This window comes from Triticum urartu, chromosome 2A, assembly GCF_056163025.1.
Source record: "Triticum urartu cultivar PI428250 chromosome 2A, HENAU_Tu73, whole genome shotgun sequence".
In the NCBI taxonomy this organism is placed as follows: Eukaryota; Viridiplantae; Streptophyta; class Magnoliopsida; order Poales; family Poaceae; genus Triticum; species Triticum urartu.
In genome coordinates this window covers 206,185,611-206,212,649 of record NC_141874.1, presented here as the reverse complement: position 1 = coordinate 206,212,649, position 27,039 = coordinate 206,185,611, and the positions used below count along the sequence as shown (strand labels likewise).

Sequence of the window (27,039 nt, the reverse complement as noted above, 5' to 3'; positions counted from 1 at the left end):
GTGACGCATGCTGCATACGTGGCTAAGGATAAGGGTGTGGTGGGAAGAGTGAACTGGCAGTTTCTACCCCTTGCGTTAAAGTCATTCACGGGCCATTACAAGGGTGGCCCCACCACTATTGGCTTTGCATGATGCAACAAACCCTGGGTCTGTTGCCCAGACTGTGCACAGGCACGGGAACAAGATTAAGGCACCAACCCAAGTCAGTGTACAAGGGGCCAAGAGCATCGAAGGACCAGTATGCAGATCAAGAGGACCAAAGTAAAGCCAGGGAAGCAAGATGCCACTAGGAGAAAAGCCTCCCTTGCCAGGCAGGCAAGCTCGGCAAGGGCGGGGTCACCCCTGGAAGAAGATGTCCAAAACGTCTCGGCAGGGCGTGCTGGGACTCACGAAGGCAAAACCACCTCACCAACTGCTCTGCCACGACCCACGTTGTCAATCAGTGCGGTGTCAAGCCGCAAGGTGACTAAGTGGCAGCCATTCGCCACATGGCAGCCTCTTTCTATAGGAAATGCATACAGATGACACCCGTCTTGCGACGTGTCAAGTGAGCAGGCGTGGAGCTGGCAAAATAGCCTAGCAAGGCTTGTCGGGCAACCAACGACGCGACGTCGAGCGGCACATTTAATGCACCCTATTAGCGTGCAGAGTTAGGTATGATAGCACTGTTTGATATCTTATCAGTGCATAATGACTACTTTTCCATTGTGGTGACCCCTTAATCTATAAAATGAGGCCCATGGCAACCGTAGAAAGGGTTAGAAGGTTGGATAACTCACACCCCCATACACGCGTAGCCCTTGCCGCCCCTGTCGGGCAAGTGTACTACGCTCTACCACCACCATTCCACCATCAATCCACCAAAGCAGGAGTAGGGTTTTATGCCTCACAGCGGCCCGAACCTGGGTAAAATTGCCTATGTGATCTCTGCCATGCTGCCCCATGCTCGTCTGCTCTTTGTGAAATGCGACGTCCCCTTGCCGAACCAGCAAGGGGCCCTCTGGTCCCATAAGTGGACGTGCTTTCCCATGACACAGGTTGATTTCACTGATGGTAGATCCTTGTCAGTGATCTCCAAACCTTCGGTCGACCTTTGCAAACCACAATCACTCTTGGTTGCTGAAGATCAAGCTCGGTGAAGACAACAACTCTTCAACACTCGAAGCCAAACCTATCCGTCTAGAGAGTGTGTAGCTCTCAAGAGTAATAGGTACAAGAACTCTCACTCAGAACTACTGTGATGCTAAACTGTTGTCTAAGTTTGGGCTCTTGGTTTTCTCTCGATGGATCTTAAACTCAAATCACTTGGAGAGGGGTTCCTCAAATCAAGCTTCTCAGAAATCTCAAGCGCAGCGGCCAATGGACAATGTCGGAGCGGGGTGGCTATTTATATCCACAACCTTCCCTGATGGGAAATGGCCAAATTGGACATCGGCCTCAGACAATGGTCGAACGACACGATTCCAATGGTCGGATTTGAGCGCAACGGTAACATATCTTGCGGAGCAAGAAATGCTAACTCATCGGTCCGAGGAAAATCTCTTGCAGCGAAGAAGATCACAGTCTCTTGCTGGCAAGTATTTTCTTGAAACACAAAGAGATTTCTCTCACAGCTTTCATAGGTTGTGGCTAAGCATCAGAGCGGATCTAAGCAACAAGAACCTATACCCCTCTTAATAATATGGAGGTCCTATGACTCAAAAGAATGAAAGAAGAAAAATGAGATGAATGCTACATCTTCACTTTGTCTTCGACTTCCATTGCTGCAGTCAATTTTTTCGGACGATAGTACAAAAACAAAAGCTTTGCTTCAGTGGTAAACTTTCAAAGGGTTGATTTCTTCACATTAATCTTCTTAACTCTATGACTTCAACAAATATAGCTCGTTCTTCTCTGCAGCACAGATATGCTTCGGTGGAGTTCCTAGAACTCAGCACCGGAGACAGCATTCTCTTCAGTTGTGTATGGAATTTTCTCTCTGTATGCACTAGAAAACAAATTAGTCCATACTTTTTTCTGTCAAGAATCTATAAAACACAAGGTAGGCAGATATTGCACCAACAGAGATGCGTTGGGATTTCCTCGAAGAGGAGAGGATGAAGTAGTACAGTAGAGATAAGTATTTCCCTTAGTTAAGAACCAAGGTTATCAATCTAGTAGGAGAACCACACAGAACCTCGTTAGTATTACCTGCATGCACAAAAGCAAATACTTGCACCCAAAGAAAACAAGGGGGTTCTCAATCCCCTCGACCGTTATTTGCAAGGATCAAATCTCACACTGGTAGGTAATAAGATAAATTGCAAAACAAAACAAAATAAATAAAAGTGCAGCAAGGTATTTTTTATATATGATAAAAGTAGGCCCATGGGCCATAGTTTTCACTAGAGGCTTCTCTCTCGAGCACATAGCATATGGTGGGTGAACAAATTACCGTTGGGCAATTGATAGAAAAGCGCATAGTTATGACAATATTCAAGGAAATGATCATGTATATAGGCATCATGTCCGAGACAAGTAGACCGAATGATGCCTACATCTACTACTATTACTCCACCCATCAATCGCTATCCAGCATGCATCTAGGGTATTAAGTATAAAACAAAGTATTGCCTTAAGCAAGATGACATTCACAGGAGCGGCAACTACCTTGCCATTCTTCTTGAAGTTCCCTTTCTTTCCCTTGCCTTTCTAGAAACTAGTGGTATTATTAACCATCAACACTTGATGCTCTTTCTTGATTTCTACCTCCGCGGCCTTCAGCATTGCAAAAAGCTCAGGGATCATCTTCTCCATCCCGTCCATATTATAGTTCATCATGCAGCCCTTGTAGGTTGGTGGCAGTGATTGGAGAACTCTATCAATTGCTACTTCATCTAAAATATTAACTCCCAATTGATTTAAGCGGTTGTCGTACCCAGACATCTTGAGTACGTGCTCGGTAATGAAGTTGTTCTCCTCCATCTTGCAGCTAAAGAACTTGTCGGAGGTGTCATACCTCTCAACGTAGGCATGAGCCTGAAATACCGATTTCAGCTTGTGGAAGATCTCATATGCTCTGTGGTGCTCAAAACGTATTTGGAGCACCGTATCTAAGCCGTAAAGCATGGCACACTGAACTATCGTGTACTCATCACTTCTAGTCTGCCAGATGTTCATAGCATCCAGATTTGCGGGAGCGGGTGGCACACAAAGCGGTGCGTCAAGGACATTATGTGCAGCAGTGAGGATAATCCTCAAATTATGGACCTAGTCTGCATAGTTTTTTGCATCATCTTTCAACTTTTCTTTCTCTAGGAACGCATTAAATTCAAGGGAGCTACAACGCAAGCCATTGATCTAGAACATAATTTTTCCAAAGACACAAAGACTATGTTCATGATAATTGGTTCAATTAATCAAATTACTATTGAACTCCCACTTAAATCAACATCCCTCAATTTTTATAAGTGTTGCATGATACAAATCAACTACCCATGTACGATCATCACGTGAGATGGGGTCTTCATCAATGGTGAACATCTCCATATTGATCACATCCACTATTGACTCATGTTCGACCTTTCGGTCCTCCGTGTTCCGAGGCCATTTCTGTACATGCTAGGCTCATCAAGTATACCACAAGTATTATGTATGTAAAAACTGGCTTACACCCGTTGTATGTGAACGTAGAGTCTATCACACCCGATCATCACGAGGTGTTGCGAAACGACAAACTTTTGCAACGGTGCATACTTAGGGAGAACACTTTTATCTTGAAATAAAATGAGGGGGCCATCTTATAATGCTATCGACGTCCTAAGAAAAATAAGATGCATAAAAAGATAAACATCACATGCAGTCAATATATGTGACATGATATGGCCATCATCATATTGTGCTTTTGATCTCCATCTCCAGAGCACCGGCATGATCTCCATCGTCACCGGCATGACACCATGATCTCCATCATCATGTCGTCACATGGTTGTCTCGCCAACTATTGCTTCTAAAACTATTGCTAACGCATAGGGATAAAGTAAAGCAATTACATGGCGCTAAATCATTGACACGCAGGTCACACAATAAATTAAAGACAGCCCTGTGGCACACGTACAGCTTGGCGGTGTCCTCTCCTTCTTTATCTAGCAAGCAGGGGAGAGGAGTCAGATGAGATCTGAACCAACAAGATGGCGTGGTGGTGGTAATGGCAGCGGAACACCGACATGGCTTCGGCAAGCGCTGACGGATTGAGGTGGAGACTTATCAGGAGAGAGGGGAGGCTTGGGTTTGGTGTGTCCAGCCTTTGCGCCGCCTTCCCACTATATATAGGGGTGTGGAAGGGCTGGGGGCGCAGCCCTAGCCCCTCCTCCAAGTAGGGGAGGTGTCCAAGGTAGGAAACTTGCCTCCCAAGGCAAGTGGACTCCCTCCCACCCAGGGTTTCTCCTTCCCAGGCGCATGGGCCTTGTAGGGGCTGGTTCCCATGGCCCATTAAGGCCAGGGCGCCCCCACTATAGCCCATGATACTTTATGGGATGTGGTGGAACCCTCCGAGGACTTCTGGACCCCTCCGGAACCTTCTTGAACTTTACGGTGATTTCCCGGTACAATATCGGAAAAACAGACTTTTTCCCAGAACCCCCACAACAACTTTCCATATATAAATCATTACCTCTGGACTATTCGAAAGCTCCTAGTGATGTCCCGGATCCCATCTGGGACTCTGAACAACCTTCGTATTTTGCACTATTAATATCTCAATACTACCCTAGTGCTACCGAACGTTAAGCATGCGACCCTACAAGTTCGAGAATTATGTAGACATGACCGAGACTCCTCTCTGGTCCATAACCAATAGCGGGACCTGGATGCCCATATTGATGCTTATCCACAGATGCTTGCACCAGTACATAGATGGATCGCTGGAGCTTGCATACCTTATTAGCATCCTTAGGTTTCACAAAACCTTTGGGTTGCATCATATACAACTCTTCCTTAAGGAAAGCGGTTTTCACATCCATCTGCGAGATTTCATTAATAAAAAATGCAGAAATTGATATAATTCTAGCATACTTAAGCATCGCTACGGGTGAGAAAGTCTCATCGTAGTCAACTCCTTGAACTTGCCAAAAACCCTTTACGGCAAGTCGAGCTTTATAGACAGTGACATTACCATCAGCGTTCGTCTTCTTCTTAAAGATCCAATTGTTCTCGATAGCCTGCCGGTCATTAGGTAAGTATACCAAAGTCCATACTTGGTTCTCATACATGGATCCTATCTCGGATTTCATGGCCTCTAGCCATTTGTCAGAATCCGGGCCCATCATCGCTTCCTCATAGTTCGTAGGCTCATCATTGTCTAACAACATGACTTCCATGACAGGATTATCGTACCACTCGGGGCAGTACGTGTCCTTGTCGACCTACGAGGTTTGGTAGTGACTTGATCCAAAGTTTCATGATCATCATCATTAGATTCCTCTTCAATTGGTGTACTGATTGCGGCTTGAACTACGTCAGTATTTACCCAAAGAGGAAGGGATGATGCAGCACAACTACGGTAGGTATTTCCCTCAGTGATGAGACCAAGGTTATCGAACCAGTAGGAGAACCATGCAACACTACGTGAACGGCACCTGCAAACAAAGAACAAATACTTGCAACCCGACGTAAAAGAGGGGCTGTCAATCCCTCATGGGTAAAATATAGGTAAAATTTGTAGTAGATTGAATAAATAGATCCCGCAGGAACGCGAGATAAAATAAATAACAATAAATTGCATCAAGGTATTTTTGGGGTCTTTGGATTAATAGATCTGAAAATAAAAGCAAATAAAAATATATCTCGAAGGCAAATATGATAAGGAAGAGACCCGGGGCCATAGATTTCACTAGTGGCTTCTCTCGAGAAAAATAGCATACGGTGGGTAAACAAATTACTGTTGGGCAATTGATAGAACTTTAAATAATCATGACGATATCCAGGCAATGATCATTATATAGGCATCACGTCCAAGATTAGTAGACCGACTCTTGCCTGCATCTACTACTATTACTCCACACATCGACTGCTATCCAGCTTGCATCTAGTGTATTAAGTTCATGGAGAAATGAAGTAATGCAATAAGAACGATGACATGATGGACAAGATCTATTTATGTAGAAATAGAACCCACCTTGTTATCCGTCATAGCAATGATACATACCTGTCGTTTCCCCTTCTGTCACTGGGATCGAGCACCGTAAGATCGAACCCATCACAAAGCACCTCTTCCCATGGCAAGAAAAATCGATCTAGTCGGCCTAACTAAACCTAAGATCCGAAGAAGAAATACGAGGCTATAAGTAATCATGCATATAAGAGATCAAAAGACTCAAATAACTTTCATGGATAAAAACATAGATCTGGTCATAAACTCAAAGTTCATCGGATCCCAACAAACACACCGCAAAAATAGTTGCATCAAATAGATCTCCAAGATATCATTGTATTGAGAATCAAGAGAGAGAGAGAGAGAGGAAGCCATCTAGCTACTAACTACGGACCCATAGGTCTACAATGAACTACGCACGCATCATCAGAGAGGCACCAATGAGGATGATGAACCCCTCCATGATGGTGTCTAGATTGGATTTGTGGTTTCTGGAACTTGCGGCAGCTGGAATTGATTTTTGTCGACTGCCCTAGGGTTTCTGGAATATTGGGGTATTTATAGAGCAAAGTGGCGGTGCGGGTGGTCACCGAGGTGGGCACAACTCACCATGGCGCGCCTGGGCCCCCGGGCACGCCCAGGTGGGTTGTGCCCCCCTCGAGGCACCCCTCTGCTACTTCTTCGGCCCAAGTTGTCCCTTCTGGTCCAGAAAAATTCTCCAAAAAGTTTCGATGTGTTTGGACTCCAATTGGTATTGATTTTATGCGAAGTAAAAAACAAGCAAAAATAGCAACTGGCACTGGGCACTATATCAATAGGTTAGTCCCAAAAAATGATATAAATTTGCTATAAAATGATTTTACAACATCCAAGAATGATAATATAATAGCATGGAACAATAAAAAATTATAGATACATTGGAGATGTATCATGTACGTATCATAGGAACACCTTTCTGTGATGCACTACTTTCTGATTCAAGTGAAGGTTCGATAACCTCATCAAGTTTTACCTTTCTCCCACTCACTTATTTCGAGAGAAAACTCCTTCTCTGTAAAGGATCCATTCTTGTCAACAAAGTCCTGCCTCCGGATCTGTGATAGAAGGTTGAAAGATCGTGGATGTCACCTAGAGGGGGGTGAATAGGCACTTTAAAATAATTACGGTTTAGGCTTGAACAAATGCGGAATAAACCTAACGGTTAATTTGTCAAGCACAAAACCTAAAACAACTAGGCTCACCTATGTCCACCAACAACTTATGCTAAGCAAGGTAAACAACTAAGTGATAGCAAGATATATAACAAGAAACAATATGGCTGTCACAAAGTAAAGTGCATAAGTAAAGGGCTCGGGTAAGAGATAACCGAGGCACGCGGAGACGACGAGGTATCCCGAAGTTCACACCCTTGCGGATGCTAATCTCCGTTTGGAGCAGTGTGGATGCACAATGCTCCCCAAGAAGCCACTAGGGCCACTGTAATCTCCTCACACCCTCGCACAATGCAAGATGTCGTGATTCCACTAAGGGACCCTTGAGGGCGGTCACCGAACCCGTACAAATGGAGACCCTTGGGGGCGGTCACTGAACCCGTACACTTTGGCAACCCTTGGGGGCGGTCACCGGTACCCGTCAAATTGCTCGGGGCGATCTGCACAAGCTAATTGAAGACCCCAACGCTTGCCCGAAGCTTTACACCACAATGATTGAGCTCCGAAGCACCAACCGTTTAGGGCACCAAGGCACCCAAGAGTAACAAGCTCTAGGGTGCCCAAACACCCAAGAGTAACAAGCTTCTCAACTTCACTTCCACGTATCAATATGGAGAACTCAAATCGATGCACCAAATGCAATGGCAAGGGCACACGGAGTGCCCAAATCCCTCACTCCCAAATACCACCAAAGCAACAAAAGCTATGGAGGAAAATGAGAGGAAGAACAAGAAGGAGAACACCAAGAACTCCAAGATCTAGATCCAAGGGGTTCCCCTCACAAAGGGGAGAAAGTGATTGGTGGAAATGTGAATCCATGGAGGGAATGAGAGATAGCAAGCTCGAATAAGGTCAACAATGGGGGAAGAACACAAGCTTAATAGATAAGGTTCAGTGGGGAAGAAGACCCCCATTTATAGGTAGGGAAAATCCAACTGTTATGTGCTCAACCCGCACACGAGCGGTACTACCGCTCAGGGGAGTGGTACTACCGCTCGGGTTGCAGCTCAGGGCACTAAGGAGGCAGAGCAGGACAGATGGGGTGAAGCAGAGCTGCACCAACGGTACTGCCGTTTGAAGGAGCGGTACTACCGCTTATAAGTGGTAGTGTTGCACACCCAGTGCCGCTCTACAACTGCTGGGAGCACGCAGGGTCCTGGAGGGGAGCGGAAGTGGAGTAGTAGTGCATGGGCAGTACTACCGCACATACTACCGTTCCACTGCTGTGCAACACAAAAAATCGCATCCCCAGAAGCAGCGGTACTATGCACGGCACAGGGTCGCGGTACTTTCGCTTACAAGCGGTACTACCGCTCGAGGGAGCGGCACTGGCGCTTGAGGCCTTCAGGAACACATTAGAGAAACCAGAGGGTATAATAAAGCCTGAACTACCACAACTTCTACAAATGAGCTCCGAATTGAGCAAACGCAAGCTTGTTGGATAGATGACGACGAGTAGCATCCAACAGCGAGTAAGAAGAAGTAGTAGAAAAATGCCAAAGGTATAGAGATGTGAAAACTCTATGAATGAAGAACCGGCAAAACCCCCAACATCAGAAACATCATAGAAGATGCATGTGAACTCCGTTTTCAATTAACTCAAGCTTGTCATGAAGATGACCATAAGCTGCAAATCTCACAAGGAGAACCGATAAAAAACCCAACATCAAAAACATCATAGAAGATGCTTGAGAACTCCATTTTCGATGACTCGAGATTGTCATGAAGATGACCATAAGCTCCAATTACAAGGAGAAGAACCAAACAAGAACCAAGAAAGATGATGCAAGGATGCAATGGTTTGGGCTCTCTATGAATGATATGATCAAGCTACCAACTTGAGAGGCCCCCTTGATAGTACGGTAATCGATCCTATAACCGGTCTCCCAACTACCACCATGAGACCGGTAAAATAGAAAACCTATCAAGGGCAAACCTTTTTTTACCTTGAAGACTGCAAGGCTTACACCCCACAGCATTTTATTAAACTTAAGAGAACAGAATGCAAAGGGTTCCTCAAGATGAGGAAAATGGATAAAGAAAGAACTATGCAAAGCTAAGAAGAAAGAGGGGGGGCTATACCTAAAACCTAAAAGACGAAAACCAGAAGCCTCATCAAGGAGGCAGAAAGTCAATCCACTTAAGTAGAGCATCCATGTATCTTCTTTTGATATTGTGGGTGAGGAGGGTAATGTCATGGATGAGTCCGTTCCTCCATTGCCTGAAAGTTGGACTGATGTGTCTAAAAGCCCTATCATTCCTGACTTTCCAAATATTCCACCATGCAAGAAAAACCACTTCAGTGAAGAATGGCTTATTGAAATCCTTCCTGGCATGCAAATAAATTTGCACCAGGTCATTACTATCTAGCCAAACAATCTAAAGATAATTCCATACACACACACACACTGAAGTTACACTGGAAGAAGAGATGGTTCCTGTCCTCAAGCACACCAGTCGAACAGAGGACACATTCAGGCCCATCATTAATCTTCCAATGCTTGTGATGTATCATTCTTTGGTGTTAATCCTGTCCATTATGACTAGCCAGGCAAACATTTTGATCGACATGGTGCCACAACTCTTCCAGACCCAGCTCAGAATGGGATTTGCCAAAACTGGTTGATGCACAAAGTCATAAAATTTCTTGGCAGAGTACTCAAACCTCTTACCATGTCTCCAGACCCAAGTGTCAAGATGCTCACTATCTAGATTCACATTTGCCATCAAGGAAGTTAGCTGATTAAGTTCTTAAAAGGCTAGTTCAGACAGAGGCAAAGAGAACATCTGCTGAAAATTCTTAGTCTGAAAAACTTCCATGACAAAAATATTCTTATGAAGGCAAAAAGAAAATAGCCTAGGAAATCTGTCCTGAAGAGGGGCAATCACTGCTAATCTGCCAATGATTAGACCCAAAGAGCACAATGTCCCCTCTGCTAACAGTAACAGAAGTGACTGCCCTAAATTTGTCCATGAGCATGCAAATATCCCTCCACCAAAAGGATCCACAGATTCTTGTGTCATGGGGAACTCTTTGAAAATAATATGAATCCCACACCAAACGAACCCATGGCACATCCACTCTAGTATAAAATTTATTGAGATGTTTTAGGAGCAGAGCTTCATTTTGTAGACCCAGGTTGAGAATTCCAAGACCACCCTTAAGTTTGGTCCTGCAAACCAGTGGCCAGGCAGCCAAGGAATGGCCCTTCTCCTGACCAAATTTTTTCCATAAACACTGTATCTGAATTCTTTCCAACTGCTCCAAGATACCCTGAGGGATTGACAGGCTGCAAAGAAAATATATAGGCAGAGAAGAAATGATTGAATTAACCAGTTGCAACATGCTTCCTTGGGGCAAAAACCAAGAGCTAGCAGTGAGTCTTCTATCCATGCAGTTCACCAAAGGTAAGAGATCATTAATTTTAGGTTTAGTAGTTCCCACTAGCAAACCTAAATATGTAAATTGCATTGAGCTCAACTGACAACCAAATTGGGTAGCTAAGCTAGTAGCAACAGAGGCATTCACATTGATAGGATACATGGAGGACTTGTGATAATTGATCTACAAACCAGTTGCTGATAACCCACAAGTATAGGGGATCGCAATAGTTTTCGAGGGTAGAGTATTCAACCCAAATTTATAGATTCGACACAAGGGGAGCCAAAGAATATTTGAAAGTATTAGCAGCTGAGTTGTCAATTCAGCCACACCTGGAGATTAATTATCTGCAGCAAGTAATCAGTAGCAAAGTAATATGATAGTTTTGATAGTAGTGACAGCAGCAACGGTAATAGTAACAGTGTTAGCAGTAATTTTGTAGCAAGTGTAACGGTGATGATAGCAGTAGTAACTTAGTAGAAACAATATAAGATAAATTAATAGTTGTTGGATCGGTGACTTGTTGGATGATATTCATCATGAGACAGTTATAACCTAGGGCGATACGGCACTAGCTCCAGTCCGTCAATGTAATGTAGGCATGTATTCCGTAAAGTCATACGTGCTTATGGAAAGAACTTGCATGGCATCTTTTGTCCTACCCTCCCATGGCAGCAGGGTCTATATTGGAAACTAAGGGATATTAAGGCCTCATTTTAATATAGAACCAGAACAAAGCATTAACACATAGCGAATACATGAACTCCTCAAACTACGGTAATCACCGGAAGAAGTCCCAGTTTTTGTCACTCCGGGGTTACCGGATCATAACACGTAGTAGGTGACTATAACTTGCAAGATTAGATCTGGAACATGGATACAATGGTGATAACATAAACGGTTCAGATCTGAGTTCATGGCACCCGGGCCCAAAGTGACAAGCATTAAGCATGGCAAAGTCATAGCAACATCAATCTTAGAACATAGTGGATACTAGGGATCAAGCCCTAACAAAACTAACTCGATTACATGATGAATCTCATCCAACTCCTCACCGACCAGCGATCCTACAAAGGCATTACTCACTCCCAGTGGGGAGCATCATGGAATTGGCGATGGAGAAGGGTTGGGCGAAAAGATCCCCCTCTCCGGAGCCCCAAACGGACTCCAGTTCTGGCCTCCCGATGAAGAACAGGAGGTGACGGCGGCTTCGTCTCGTGGATCGTGATAATTCTTTCTCCCTAATTTTTTTTGGAAAAATAGGATTTTATAGCGTCGGTTTCAGGGTCTGCGGGGCCACCAGGTGGGGACAACCCAACTGGGCGCGCCAGGAGAGGGGGGCACGCCCTGGTGGGTTGTGCCCACCCAGGTGCCCCTCTCTAGCAGGTCTTGGCTCCAAAAATTCTTATTTATTATATAAAAATTCCTTGCAAAATTTCGTTCCATTTTGAGAACTTTTATTTCTGCACAAAAACAACACCATGGTAGTTCTGCTTAAAACAACGTCGGTCCGGGTTTAGTTTCATTCAAATCATGCAAATTAGAGTCCAAAACAAGAGGAAAAGCGTTAGGAAAAGTAGATACGTTGGAGACGTATAAACTCCCCCAAGCTTAAACCTTTGTTTGTCCTTAAGCAATTCAGTTGATAAACTAAAAGTGAAAAAGAAAAACTTTTACGAACTCTTTTGCTCTTGTTTGCATAAATAAGCTTAAACAGCACCCAGGTTTTCAGCTAACATTATAACTAACCATGCCGACAATAACTTTTAAAGATTATAGTGACTTGTATCAATGACATAATCAGCTAGCGAGCAATAATAAGATATCTCAAACGGCAACACGTTGTCAAAATAGCCATTATATAATATGACAATAGTGGTATCTCGCTAGTCCTTTCTGAGACTGCAAAACATAAATGCATAGCACCTCAAAAGTTCAAGCATTGACTAAACATTGTAATTCATGGTAGAAAAGATCCAGTCATGATGCACCCAACATTAGCTACACACAAGACAGCTGTCCTCTCCGGTTCTAGCACTTGTTTTAGAAGGTGATGACACAACATAAAAGTAAATAGATAGTCCCTTCGCAGAGGGAAGTAGTGATTTGCAGAGGTGCCAGAGATCAAGTTTTAAAACAGAGGTAAATGATATTTTGAGACATGCACCCTTCTCATTTACTTCATGACCATCAGTTATCAATATCTTCTATGCTAAGCATGCCAGTGGAAGTTCCCAAGCGATAAAAGTAAAGGTTTTGAATCCATTGGGAGTTTTTGTTTGATTATTTGAGATATTAACTCTTTTTCAGTTTGCAGTTTGGTACTGGGCATCCCTATTACCGCCCTTTTCTCGTGCGATGGCAAATGAATAAACACTCGACCCGAGAATAACCTACTTAGCATGGAAAATACCAACCACCTCCTATCGTTCCATGAATGATCCAGGCACACAAAAAAGGATATTTATTTAGAAGTTTTTAGAGGTGGCACATGGAAATTTACTTAGGATGGTAGGGTAATACCGCATATAGGTAGGTATGGTGGACTCATCTGGAATAACTTTTGGGTTCAAGGTTTTTGATGTACAAGTAGAATTCCCACTTAGTACCGGCGAAGGCTAACAATTAGATTGAGAAGCGGCCAGCTAGAGAGCAACAACGGTCATAAACATGCATTATGCATAAGTAACATTGGACACTAGCATGAGTAGGATATGAACACCATGAACATAAATATCATAGAGGCTATGTTGGTTTTGATTCAACTACATGCATGAACATGTACCATGTCAAGCCACTCGAACATTCGGAGGAGGATACCATATCATCATACTACATCACAATCATTTTAACGCAATGTTGATATCCAAGATAAATCATTATCTACTACCAGCTACTTATGCATGGCATGAGAAACTATAATCTCTAATTGTCATTGCAAACATGTTTAATCATAATGGGTTGAATCATGGGTACTAGGTTAAACATATTTACACAAACAGAACAAGTCGAGTTCATACTAGTTTATCTCTGCCACGGCCTGTTCATCGAATGTCGTCATTATTTCCTTTCACTTGCACGACCGAACGATATGAAAATAATAATAGTGCAAGAGTGCCATGGACTAAGCTGGAATCTGCAGACATTTTATTCAACAGGAGAAGATAGGGTAAAATGTGCTCTTTATTAGTTCAATAGTTATTCATATGAGAGCCACTCAACATTTTCATCGTGATCTTCTCCTCGTTACAAATCAAATTAAAGAAAAGAAATTCAGAGAAACACACTGAAATATTTTTGGAGTTTTTGGTTTTCCAGAACAAGCAAATAAAAGGGAAAAGCAAAAACGAGAAAAACTATTTACACGGGAAAGCTCCCAACAAGCAAAACAAGAACAGGGAAATCTTTTTGGGTTTTCTTTTTAGTATTACAACTAATCATGCATATAAAGTAAATTACTACAACTAATTTTTTTGGTTTTTCTAAAGTTTTTCAAACACACAAGAAGAAGGCAAGAAAATAAATCTAAGCATGGATGATACAATGGAAAAGTGTGAACACCGACTAATGGAATATGTGGGTATGAATGTAAAGTTGGTGAGAAACACGTACTTCCCCAAGCTTATGCTTTTGGCCTAACTTGGTAGTCGATTAGTAGCCTGTATGGTAGTATGGGTGCTAAGGAGCGGGCATCCACTCATCCCACTGCTGAGGCTCCTCCGCTGCCTTTGTAGCAGCCTGGGCGTTCCGGTAGGTGATGATGTCCGCAGGCATAATCTTATACCCGCCCCTGGCAACAGAATCAAACAAAGCAGGAGCATGCAATGGAATAATATCACGAGTTTCAACGCTAAAAACCAGGTTATAAGGAATAGGAATGTTAGGATAATCTCATGCAAGAAAATGATGGTATTCCATGGCTGCACAGTCTAGGTAAACCATGGTCAAAGGGTAATCATGAGGGCGTATCTCAACATTAAAGTGAGCCTCCAAACAAGTAGCATAAATCCCACCATGTATTTTACCTTGGGATTTATTAATATGGATGCACTGAGCCACAACAGCTCCCAAGCTATAAGTGTTGTCGCCCTCTAAGGCACGACGTAAAACAACAAGGTCTGGTGAACTAAGTGCACCCACCTTCTCCCTAGCAAGCAAGCATTTTGTAATAAAGAGTGCAAAGTAATAAACAGTAGGAAAATGCAAGCAAGCAGCAGTGGTAGCTGACACCCCTCTCTCATCTCCCACTGTTAAAGCGCGATAAAAGGACTCAAACCCAGCCGGCCTAGGCTTGGCTAAGCTCCCATCAGAAGGGATCATGCATATGTCACAAAATACAGTAAGTGGTATCTGATTGTTTTCAGCATATAAATCAAAGCTCACTTCAGGAGGATTATTACTGGGAAGGAAAGTAAAACTTTGAACAAAGATATTTGTGGGGATTTGATGTTGTTCACACTCATCTGCAATGAAGTCAGTGAGGCCGGCATTAGCAGCATATTGTGTGAACTCCAGAAGGATTCCAGCCTCTTCTAGGAACGGGGTGTGCGGCCATTCACATGGTCGTACTTCCGCCAACCTTCGAGGATGGAGATCACTATTTGATGACTCCCCAATAACACCCTTGGAATTGTTCTTAGAGCCAAACTTCCTAAAGATATTATGGTTTTCCTATGAACAAAAATTCTGAAATTTATTAGCCAACAAAATTTTCTCAACAAAACTTCAAAAAATTGGTACCAACTACTCATAGGGATACATAGAGGCCATAGCAAGCACTCAAACTACTTAGAACTCTAAGAATTCAACATGCAAGCTCATCTACAGCAGCACAAAGAGTAGCTAATTATTCAAAATATAAACCTCTAAAACAAAACTAATTGCACAAACGGTGGAGTCACATACCAAGCAACAATCCCCCGAAACAGTTTTGGAAACGGAGCTTCGAGCAAAGAGATCGAAAGCCACGGGTTTGAGAGCAAGAACACAAGAGAGAGATCAAGGGAGATTTTTTCTTGAGGTAAGTGATGATGTGGGATGAAGAGATAAGTGAGGGGGGCCACGTGGGCACCACAACCCACCAGGGCGCGCCTGGGAGTCCTGGCGCACCCAGGTGGGTTGTGCCCACCTGGTGCACCTCCCTCTGATATTATTTGCACTAGAAATTCAGAAATATTCAGGAAAAAATCATATTAAATTTTCAGGGCATTCTAAGAACTTTTATTTTTGGGTCAATTTTTATTGCATGGGAAATTCAGAAAACAGACAAAACATGGCATTTTATTTTATTTAACTAATAAAAACAGGAAAACAAGAGTAAGGACAGCAGGTAGTGCTTACTAAATTCATCAACTTCATACTACTCAAAAATGATCCATTAATAAGGTTGACCAAGTCTTATTAACAACCACTTCCGATTAGCATGAAACCGAAGAACTTTCGCAAATCACCAAGTTACCTCAATGAGGATATGAATGTCCCCAACAATAAGCACTTCATATTTCTTTTTGACTGTAGGTAGAGGTATTTGAAAACTTCCAATAGTGATTGTCGGAGATTTTTCAATAACATTAATACCATTCACTTGGAATTGTTTCTTCGGAAAGTGCACTGTATCACTGGTACACGTCGGTGCTATACAAACAATTTTTAACCCCTTTCCGCGACGGCATTTGGAACCGTCGTCTAGTGAGTGTGGGCGATAGGGGCATCCTTCCCACTCGACCGAGAAACCGTCGGGGATATGCCCTCGTGGCACACACGCTCGGCAAAATGAGGTCGTGTGCGACCGGCGAGCGCTCAAATATGGAAATACATACAGTAGAGCTAAAAAATACAATTATGCAGGCAAAATTGTTTTCGGTCGCTGCTACCTCTTGAGCACTTGCGTTGGTTTTCCCTTGAAGAGGAAAGGGTGGTGCAGCAAAGTAGCGTAAGTATTTCCCTCAGTTTTTGAGAACCAAGGTATCAATCCAGTAGGAGGCTACGCATGAGTCCCTCGCACCTACACAAAACAAATAAATCCTCGCAACCAACGCGATAAGGGGTTGTCAATCCCTACACGGTCACTTATGAGAGTGAGATCTGATAGATATGATAAGATAATATTTTTGGTATTTTTATGATAAAGATGCAAGGTAAAATAAAGGCAAAGTAAAAAATCAATGAAAATAACTAAGTATTGTAAGATTAATATGATGAAGATAGACCCAGGGGCCATAGGTTTCACTAGTGGCTTCTCTCAAGAACATAAGTATTTTATGGTGGGTGAACAAATTACTGTTGAGCAATTGACAGAATTGAGCATAGTTATGAGAATATCTAGGTATGATCATGTATATAGGCATCACGTCCGAGACAAGTAGACCGACTCCTGCCTGCATCTACTACTATTACTCCACACATCGACCACTATCCAGCATGCATCTAGAGTATTAAGTTCAAGAGAACAGAATAATGCTTCAAGCAAGATGACATGATGTAGAGGGATAAACTCATGCAATATGATCAAAACCCCATCTTGTTATCCTCGATGGCAACAATACAATACGTGCCTTGCTGCCCCTACTGTCACTGGGAAAGGACACCGCAAGATTGAACCCAAAGCTAAGCACTTCTCCCATTGCAAGAAAGATCAATCTAGTAGGCCAAACCAAACCGATAATTCAAAGAGACTTGCAAAGATAACCAATCATACATAAAAGAATTCAGAGAAGATTCAAATATTGTTCATAGATAAACTTGATCATAGACCCACAATTCATTGGTCTCAACGAACACACCGCAAAAGAAGATTACATCGAATAGATCTCCACAAGAAAGGGGGAGAACTTTGTATTGAGATCCAAAAAGAGAGATGATGGAGTCCTGGATTAGGGGGTGTTCGGGTAGCCGGACTATACCTTCAGCCGGACTCCTGGACTATGAAGATACAAGATTGAAGACTTCGTCCCGTGTCCGGATGGGACTTTCCTTGGCGTGGAAGGCAAGCTTGGCGATGCGGATATTCAAGATCTCCTACCATTGTAACCGACTCTGTGTAACCCTAACCCTATCCGGTGTCTATATAAACTGGAGGGTTGTAGTCCGTAGGCAATCAACTCCATACACAACAATCATACCATAGGCTAGCTTCTAGGGTTTAGCCTCCTTGATCTCGTGGTAGATCTACTCTTGTACTACCCATATAATCAATATTAATCAAGCAGGAGTAGGGTATTACCTCCATCGAGAGGGCCCGAACCTGGGTAAAACAAAGTGTCCCCTGTCTCCTGTTACCATCCGGCCTAGACGCACAGTTCGGGACCCCCTACCCGAGATCCACCGGTTTTGACACCGACATTGGTGCTTTCATTGAGAGTTCCTCTGTGTCGTTGCTTTTAGGCCCGATGTCTCCTTCGATCATCAACAACGATGCAATCCAGGGTGAGACTTTTCTCCCCGGACAGATCTTCGTCTTCGGCGGCTTCGCACTGCGGGCCAATTCGCTTGGCCACCTTGAGCAGATCGAAAGCTACGCCCCTGGCCATCAGGTCAGGTTTGGACGCCTAAATTACACGGCTGACATCCGCGGAGACTTGATCTTCGATGGATTCAAGCCATAGCCAAGCTCGCCGCACTGTCTCGATGGGCATGATATAGCTCTGCGCCGAATAGCTCCTTGGGGGCCGCACACGCATCGGTTTCGACCATTGATTCGGAGCCTACTGCGCCGATCGAGGATCAGCGGTTAGATGCTGCCTCAGGGGCTGCGATCTCAGAGGCGATTGAGCCGAACTCCAGCCCCGCACTCCACATGGCCCACGACTCCGAGGAGCCGGATTCCTCTCCGAGCTCCGAGCCCCCCGCGCCCCTACTGATCGAATCTGATTGGGCGCCGATCATGGAGTTCACCTCCGCGGACATCTTTCAGCACTCGCCCTTCGGCGACATCCTGAATTCTCTAAAGTCTCTCTCTTTATCAGGAGAGCCCTGGCCAAACTATGGTCAGCAAGGATGGGATACGGACGATGAAGAAATTCAAAGCCCACCCACCATCCACTTGGTAGCCACTGTCGACAATTTAAACGACGTGCTCAACTTCGACTCCGGAGACATCGACAGCATGGATGACGATGCAGGAGATACTGACGAACCAATGCCCATAGGGCATTGGACAGCCACCGCATCTTACGATGTGTACATGGTGGATACCCCTAAAGGAAGCGATAATGAGGAAAAAGGGGATGGGACGGGAGATCGACCCCCCGAAAAGAAATCAAAGCGCCGGCGTAAACGCCGACCCAAGCCCCGCCTCGACAAAAACCCAGCCATAGAGCAGGACGAGCAGGCCTTAGAGCAACCATCTGAATAGGGCAACACGGATAGAGAAACCGAACATCCCTCCCCCGGAGAAAACGGCATCCCGGACGACCTCACGCCGAATAAACCTATGGAGCAGAAGAATGTCCACGAGAGGCTCGTTGCAACCGCACGCAGCCTAAAGAAGCAGAAGCGGAATCTAAAAACAGCGGAAGACGCACTCCGGATTAGATGGAGCAAAGTAATCAATACCACAGATAAGTACGGCGACAGTCGCCGCACTAAAAGCTATCCGAAAAGAAAGCTACTGCCTGAATTCGACGAAGAGGCCCTAGAGCCCTCGCATTCAAAATGAAAAACCCACACGGTCGGATAGACGACCCCATAAAGCGGCAAGCGGCGCCGAACCTAGATCGGCATCCAATGCATTTAAGGATCCGCATCATGGCCCAGTCAGGTCCATTTACGGGCCAAGAAAGCAAGCTCTTGTAAGCAGCGCTATGAAGCCATCATCAGAATCCGGCACACCCAAATACAGGGGCGCCGCACACCCCCTATGTTTCACCGATGAGGTCCTGGACTATGAATTTCCAGAGGGATTCAAACCCGTAAACATAGAGGCATATGATGGAACAACAGACCCTGGAGTCTGGATCAAGGACTATATCCTCCACATAAACATGGCTAGAGGAGATGATCTCCACGCCATAAAATATCTACCCCTCAAGATTAAAGGGCCAGCCCGGCATTGGCTTAAAAGCCTTCCCGAAAACACAATTGGAAGTTGGGAAGAGCTCGAGGATGCTTTCCGAGCAAACTTTCAAGGGACCTATGTCCGCCCTCCGGATGCAGACGATCTTAGTCACATAACTCAACAACCCAGAGAATCAGCTCGGCAGTTCTGGAATAGATTCCTCACTAAAAAGAATCAGATAGTCGACTGTCCGGATGCCGAAGCCTTAGCAGCTTTCAGGCATAATGTCCAAGACGAATGGCTCGCCAGACACCTCGGCCAAGAAAAGCCAAGAACAATGGCCGCACTAACAAGCCTCATGACCCGCTTTTGTGCAGGGGAGGACAGCTGGTTGGCTAGGTGCACCCCAGCGACCCAAGTACATCCGAAACTAGGGATGGAAACGGAAAACCGTGACGCAACAAGGACCGTCGCTCGACTAAAAACAAAAGTCTGAAGAGCACGGCAGTCAATGCCGGATTCAAAGTCTCACGGCAAAATAAGGAAAAATCGCCCCCAGGATAACAGGGACGATCCATCCAACCTAAATAAAATCCTGGCAGGATATGTCAGATACACAGTACTCCCGGGAAGCCTGCTAACCATACCCACAGAGACTGTTGGGTTTTCAAACAATCCGGCAGACTCAATGCCGGACACAAGGGGCTCGACACACCAAGCGAAGACGAGGACGAACCCCAAAAGTAGAGTACCAGGAAACAAAAGAACTTCCCACAAGAAGTAAAAATAGTGAACTCACTTCACATAACAAAACGTGCGGTGCCCGTAAAGGTACGCACCACACGGCCTAAAGGGTCCTGCCACTGGTTGTCAAAACCGATCATCTTCGATCAGCTAGATTATTCTAGGAATATCAAGAATGTAGGCTGGACTGCCTTGATACTCGATCCAATAATTGGCGGACTCAAGTTTTCGAATGTCCTTATGGACGGCGGCAGTGGACTAAACATGATATATTAGGATACAATCCAGCACATGGGGATAAACCTAGCAAGAATCCGCCGCAGCAAAACCTCCTTTCAAGGGGTAATACCTGGTCCGGACACCCATTGTACGGGTTTTCTCCGGCTCACAGTCACATTCGGCTCTGTCGATAACCTCCGCCGTGAAAAGCTGACCTTCCACATCGTCCCGTTCTCAAGTCGCTATCAAGCACTACTGGGACGCGAAGCTTTCGCTCGCTTTAATGCAATACCGCATTATACATCTCTTACGCTTAAGATGCCCGGTCCACGAGGCATCATCTCTTTGAAGGGGAAGCACTAAAGTGCACCTCCCCAAGCGGAGGACTGTGCGGCCGCTTTGACAGCCCCACAGCAAAATGGCCTCACCGGCCAAAAAACTTCAAAATAGGTCATTTAAGACCACGAACGCGGATAGACAAGTTCGGTGCAAAATCATCATTGATGCAGGCCTAGAAGCCATATAACCCTGCACTAGGGGCTCCATGCATATACAATAAGAGACAATAAAGCTCAAACTTATATATCTTACTTTATACTTTGCTTATTTTAAACTTTTTCGGCACGGCCCATTTTCAACTCAGTTCCTCTCTTTTACAGAAGAACGTCGTGCGGCGCCCGTCCAGGATACGGCACAACGGAGACACAGGCGAAGACGTGCAGTAGGGACCCGTCCTAAAGGATTCTTTTTAGATTAAGACCCTGCGTAAACCTTTTTTACTGTCTCTTGTTGCTACACATCCCCTGGTTTTTCCTTTCTAACATAACCAAGGAGGAGGCTGGCGTCTTGGCATATGGCCACGTCAGAATTTTTGCACGTACCTGGACACTAGGGGCTTTTTTAAATAAAGAGTGTTGTTTGGCCCGCACTCATAAAGAACGAACACCTTAGGGAGTGTTCGGCGTCGTGAGTTTTGGCATTATATGCATCAGCTCCGAATCATGTCTTTGGTCAAATGTTGGGTTGCCCGGCTCCTGAGTTCGGCTACCTTACGTTCCGCTTTATCGGCTAAGGTAGCACCAGGAGAACTACTGTGATTGTGCCCCCGGTTCGGCCAGGGCGAGCACCTCAGTAGAGAAAGCCGAAAACTGACTGTCATGATGTAGCGTGAGACTGGTCAGCCACTCGATGACCGATCGGAATCTATCGGATTCCTCCGCTTTAACGAAGGGCTGCTTCCCGGTCAGGCACATACGCGCCCCGAATTCGGACGAGCGTAGTTGCCACCAAGGAGCTACCTAAGGAGTCTCATTTTCAAACTCCTATGGCTAAGTGAAAGTGTTAAAGCATTATAGTCCGGTTGCCTGGCCCGCTGCGCTATCACCTCCTTTGTAGGACCAAGACGTTGGGTTAAGTGTGAAAATGCATCTTCTGCGAGCACCCCCGCACTATGTGTGTGGGGGCTGAAGCCAACGACTGCCATCTTTCAGATTCTATATACATATATATACATATATATATATATCTTAAAACGGCCGCATAGAAGGTGTTAATAATACTTGGAGGCACAAGTATAAAAAAGGCCACTACAATTTATCAAAATATTACTTTATAATTACATACGCTATCATAACATAGCATCTTTCGGGCACTGCGTCTCTATTACACGAGCGCCTTCAAGAACTTCCTGAAAATAGTGCTCGGAGGGTACTCGGCTTTTGTCCGAATCTCGGGACGCAACAACGGTGGTCTCCATCTCTGCCCAGTATGTCCTAACACGGGCAAGAGCCATCCGTGCGCCCTCTATGCATGCTGACCTCTTCATCGCATTTATACGTGGCACCGCGTCAAGGAATTGCTGCACCAAGCTGAAATAACTCTTCGGCTCCGATCTCCCAGGCCACAGATGACCCATGACGTACTTCATGGCGAGTCCAGACAATATATTCAGTTCGGCCCATTGGGCCAGGCGATCGTCCACTGCCAGTGGACGCTCTGGATTGTGGAACTGTGACCAGAAAAGCTTTTCCACTTCACGATCTTCTAGATCTCGAAAGTGTTCGGTCGCATCAGCAGCACTTGCTGCCAAATCCAGATAGGTGTCCTCCACACTCCACATCCGGTCCAACGGAGCAAACTTCGGATCACAAAACTTCCTCCGCAGCATAAAGGGCTTTCCAGCCGCAATCTGTTCGGCCTGACGCAGCTCCTCCTTCGCAGCTCTCATTGCAGAGCGAGCGTCCCGGGCATCAGCAACGGCCCTCTCTAAGTCCGTCTGTCTTGCCCGGTCTTCTTCCTCAAGAAGTTTGCAATGGTCTGCAGCGCTCTTTAACTTCTCGGCCATCTCGGCTATCTCTTCTTTGCTTCGGCAGTGAGCAGCCTATTCGGCTCTCAGCTCTTCAAGGGCCTTCTTGGCAGCGGCATCACTTTTTCTGGCTTGCTCCTTAGCTCGGGCAAGTTCTGCCCTAAGATTCTCCATGGCGGCCGTACCATCTGCGTCAAGCACACACAGTGTAAGACACTAGCATGAAGCTCCTCTTACTGGATGCCGCCCGAAGAATTACATACCTTGAGCCTCATCAAGCCGCTTGTTAACAAGCGCGATGTCGGCATCTGCCACGTCCAGTTGCCGCTTTAGTTCGGCCACATCATCAGTTCGGCTTGATTCCGGACACCTCGCCACCTATATTCAAAGGCGACATCTTAGACCTGGGATTATGATCCTCTGCGTGCCGTCATTTCTTGACAACGCGCAGAGTCTCAGGGGCTACTATCTACACAGGGCGCATCTTACTTATGCACAACTGACAAAAGTGTAAATTATCTAACGTACCTCAAAACCCATCAGTAAACTTTTGACGGCCTCATGCAATACGCTTTCTGCGGATGAAATCCTTTCAATCACCGTGCCCATCAATGCACGGTGCTCCTCTGAGATAGAAGCTCGCCCCAGCAGAACCTTCAGCTCCTCCGGCCGAGCACCAGACGGTGCCAGACTTGTCCTACGGCCTCTTTCGAAGGCCAGATGCAGAGAACCTTGGGGGGCCACATAGCTATCTTCCGCCCCTGCCGGATTCAGAGAAACCCTCCGTGACGACACCTCAGGGTCGCCCGCCTCGCTAGGCAGTATGGTAGGGGGAGGCATCCTGCTCTCCATCATCTCCGGAAGAAGATCCCCCAAAGACGAGCTTTGCTGAGAAGGGCTGAGGTCCGAGCTACAAGGTAAAATTTTGGTTAATCTTCTCAGATATAAATCAAGGATTTCTCTCATCCCTCAAAAGGAAAATCTTTTCTCCACTTACGGCTCGCTGGAGGGCTGATCCCCTTGAGGGCGTAGTCCGGCCGAGGAACTCCCCAGCTCCGGACCCTCTGACGAGGATTTTCTCCCCCGTTTCGAGGCCATGGTTTCCGGGTCGTCAGAGGCGGCTCTCTTCTTCCCCTTAGGGAGGAATTGTCGGTTCCTCCCTTCAGAGCAGCCTCCTTCGAGGAGGCCATAGCTTCCTTGTCCTCCCCCTCCAAAGGCATTATCTCCAGCATCCTGAAAAGCACAGGATCCGGCCTGGTTTCAGGAAGGGGAGCCGGACACCTGATCAGCTTCGCCTTCGCTATCCACTCATGTTTAAAAGGACGGCTCTTTTAGGAGCAAGTTTATGACAATTATACGGATAGAAGGTCCGGGCACAAGATTGCTTACTTGAGTATCCGGGCGATTCCAGCTTAGGCCTGCGTCCTCGGTTAAATCCGGACACATCTCTTATGATCCGAAGAACAGTCTGTACATCTCCACGGGGGTTGCGCCCATAAAATTCTGGAGAGCTCGCGGTCCCTCCGGATTAAACTCCCACAGGCGAAGGGGGCGATGTTTGCTGGGCAATATTCGGCGAACCAGCATGACATGCGTCACCTTGACCAAACTGAGGTCTCCTTCCAAGAGATCCTTAATTCGGCCCTGTAATAGGGGCACGTCTTTGGGCAAACCCCAATCTAATCCTTTGTTGACCCATGACACTAGCCGTGATGGGGGACCCGAGCGAAAGGCAGGAGGCGCCGCCCACTTGGCGCTCCTGGGAGCGGTGATATAGAACCATTCTCGTTGCCACAAGCCGAGCTCCTCTTGAAAGAAGCCCTTGGGCCATGGAGCATCAGCCTTCTTACTTATGACGGCACCTCCGCACTCTGCGTGCCATCCCACGATCATCTTCGGCTCCACTCCAAAGGTCTTGAGCCATAATCCGAAGTGAGGAGTAATGCGGAGGAACGCTTCGCACACAATGATGAATGAGGAAATGTGGAGGATGGACTCCGGAGCTAAGTCTTGAAATTCCAGCCCGTAATAAAACAGCAGCCCCCTCACGAAGGGATCCATCGGGAAGCCTAACCCCCGAAGGAAGTGAGACATGAACACTACGCTCTCACCGGGCTGGGGATTGGGAATAGCCTGCCCTTGAGCAGGCAACCTATGCGGAATTTCGGCGGTCAAGAACTTAGCCTCTCTCAACTTTAGCACGTCTTCCTCCGTGACGAAGGAGGGCATCCATCGGCCTTGAAGGTCGGAACCGGACATTATCGAAAGTCCGAAGCGCCTGGAATCTAAAGCCTAGGGTGTTGGAACTCGAGGCGACGGGTGAACTCGTTTTGAGATTGAAAAAGGGGTAAGGCCTTGGTCTCTTTATAAGAGGTTGAATACCAGGAGCCCTCCCCGTAACCGTTTGGGACTCGCCTTTAATCGAGAAAATATGCTAACAAGCACGATTGGGTTACCCACGTCCGTATTGATGAGAATCCCGTAAAAAGGGCACACGATCTCTGCTTCGACAAGACGTGCCAAGGAAAATTCCTCGCAAAACATGCTGAGGTGGGAAAGTAAAAACGATTCGAGTAAAGGGCTTGGCCGTAGTGTGATGGCGCACTGCGGAATACGTCAGCAGATTTGATTTGTGTTAATATTATTCTCTCTACGGCAATATGTGGAAGCTTATTTTGCAGATCCGGACACTACCCTTGGTGTTTACAATCTTCTATGAAGGACTTGGAGGAGGAACCCGCCTTGCAATGCCGAAGACAATTTGCGTGCCGGACTCGTCGTCATTGAAGCCTGGTTCAGGGGCTACTGAGGGAGTCCTGGATTAGGGGGTGTTCGGGTAGCCGGACTATACCTTCAGTCGGACTCCTGGACTATGAAGATACAAGATTGAAGACTTCGTCCCGTGTCCGGATGGGACTTTCCTTGGCGTGGAAGGCAAGCTTGGCGATGCGGATATTCAAGATCTCCTACCATTGTAACCGACTCTGTGTAACCCTAACCCTATCCGGATGGGACTATGAAGATTGAAGACTTCATCCCGTGTCCGGATGGGACTTTCCTTGGCGTGGAAGGCAAGCTTGGCGATGCGGATATTCAAGATCTCCTACCATTGTAACCGACTCTGTGTAACCCTAACCCTATCTGGTGTCTATATAAACCAGAGGGTTGTAGTCCATAGGAAATCAACTCCATACACAACAATCATACCATAGGCTAGCTTCTAGGGTTTAGCCTCCTTGATCTCGTGGTAGATCTACTCTTGTACTACCCATATCATCAATATTAATCAAGCAGGAGTAGGGTATTACCTCCATCGAGAGGGCCCGAACCTGGGTAAAACAAAGTGTCCCCTATCTCCTGTTACCATCCGGCCTAGACGCACAGTTCGGGACCCCCTACCCGAGATCCGCCGGTTTTGACACTGACAAGAGAAGAAGCCATCTAGCTAATAACTATGGACCCGAAGGTCTGGGGTAAACTACTAACACTTCATCGGAAGAGCTATGGTGTTGATGTAGAAGCCCTCCGTGATCGATGCCCCCCCGGCGGAGCTCCGGAACAGGCCCCAAGATGTGATCTCATGGATACAGAAAGTTACGGCGGTGGAATTAGGGTTTTGGCTTCGTATCTGATCGTTTGGGGGTACGTAGGTATATATAGGAGTAAGTACGTCAGTGGAGCAACGGGGGGCCCACGAGGGTGGAGGGCGCACCTGGGGGGGGGGAGGCACGCCCCCTACCTCGTGGCCTCCCTGTTGGTTGCTTGACGTAGGGTCCAAGTCTCCTAGATCTTGTTCATTCCAAAAATCACGTTCCCGAAGGTTTCATTCTGTTTGGACTCCGTTTGATATTCCTTTTCATTGAAACCCTAAAATAGGCAAAAAAAACAGCAATTCTGGGCTGGGCCTCCCGTTAATAGGTTAGTCCCAAAAATAATATAAAAGTGGATAATAAAGCCCAATAATGTCCAAAACAGAAGATAATATAGCATGGAGCAATCAAAAATTATAGATACGTTGGAGACGTATCAAGCATCCCCAAGCTTAATTCCTGC

General features: G+C 45.8%; 1 protein-coding gene across 1 annotated transcript; it reads right to left on the bottom strand.

Moving 5' to 3' along the window:
- Window positions 1-1,923: 1,923 nt before the first annotated feature.
- Window positions 1,924-3,159, bottom strand: LOC147984559 (uncharacterized). The gene is made up of 2 exons (XM_087541156.1): window positions 2,749-3,159; window positions 1,924-2,016 (listed from the first exon to the last, which is right to left on the bottom strand). Exons 1-2 carry the CDS (start codon window positions 3,157-3,159, stop codon window positions 1,924-1,926), a joined length of 504 nt encoding a protein of 167 aa, XP_087397282.1.
- Between the last annotated feature and the right edge of the window lie 23,880 nt (window positions 3,160-27,039).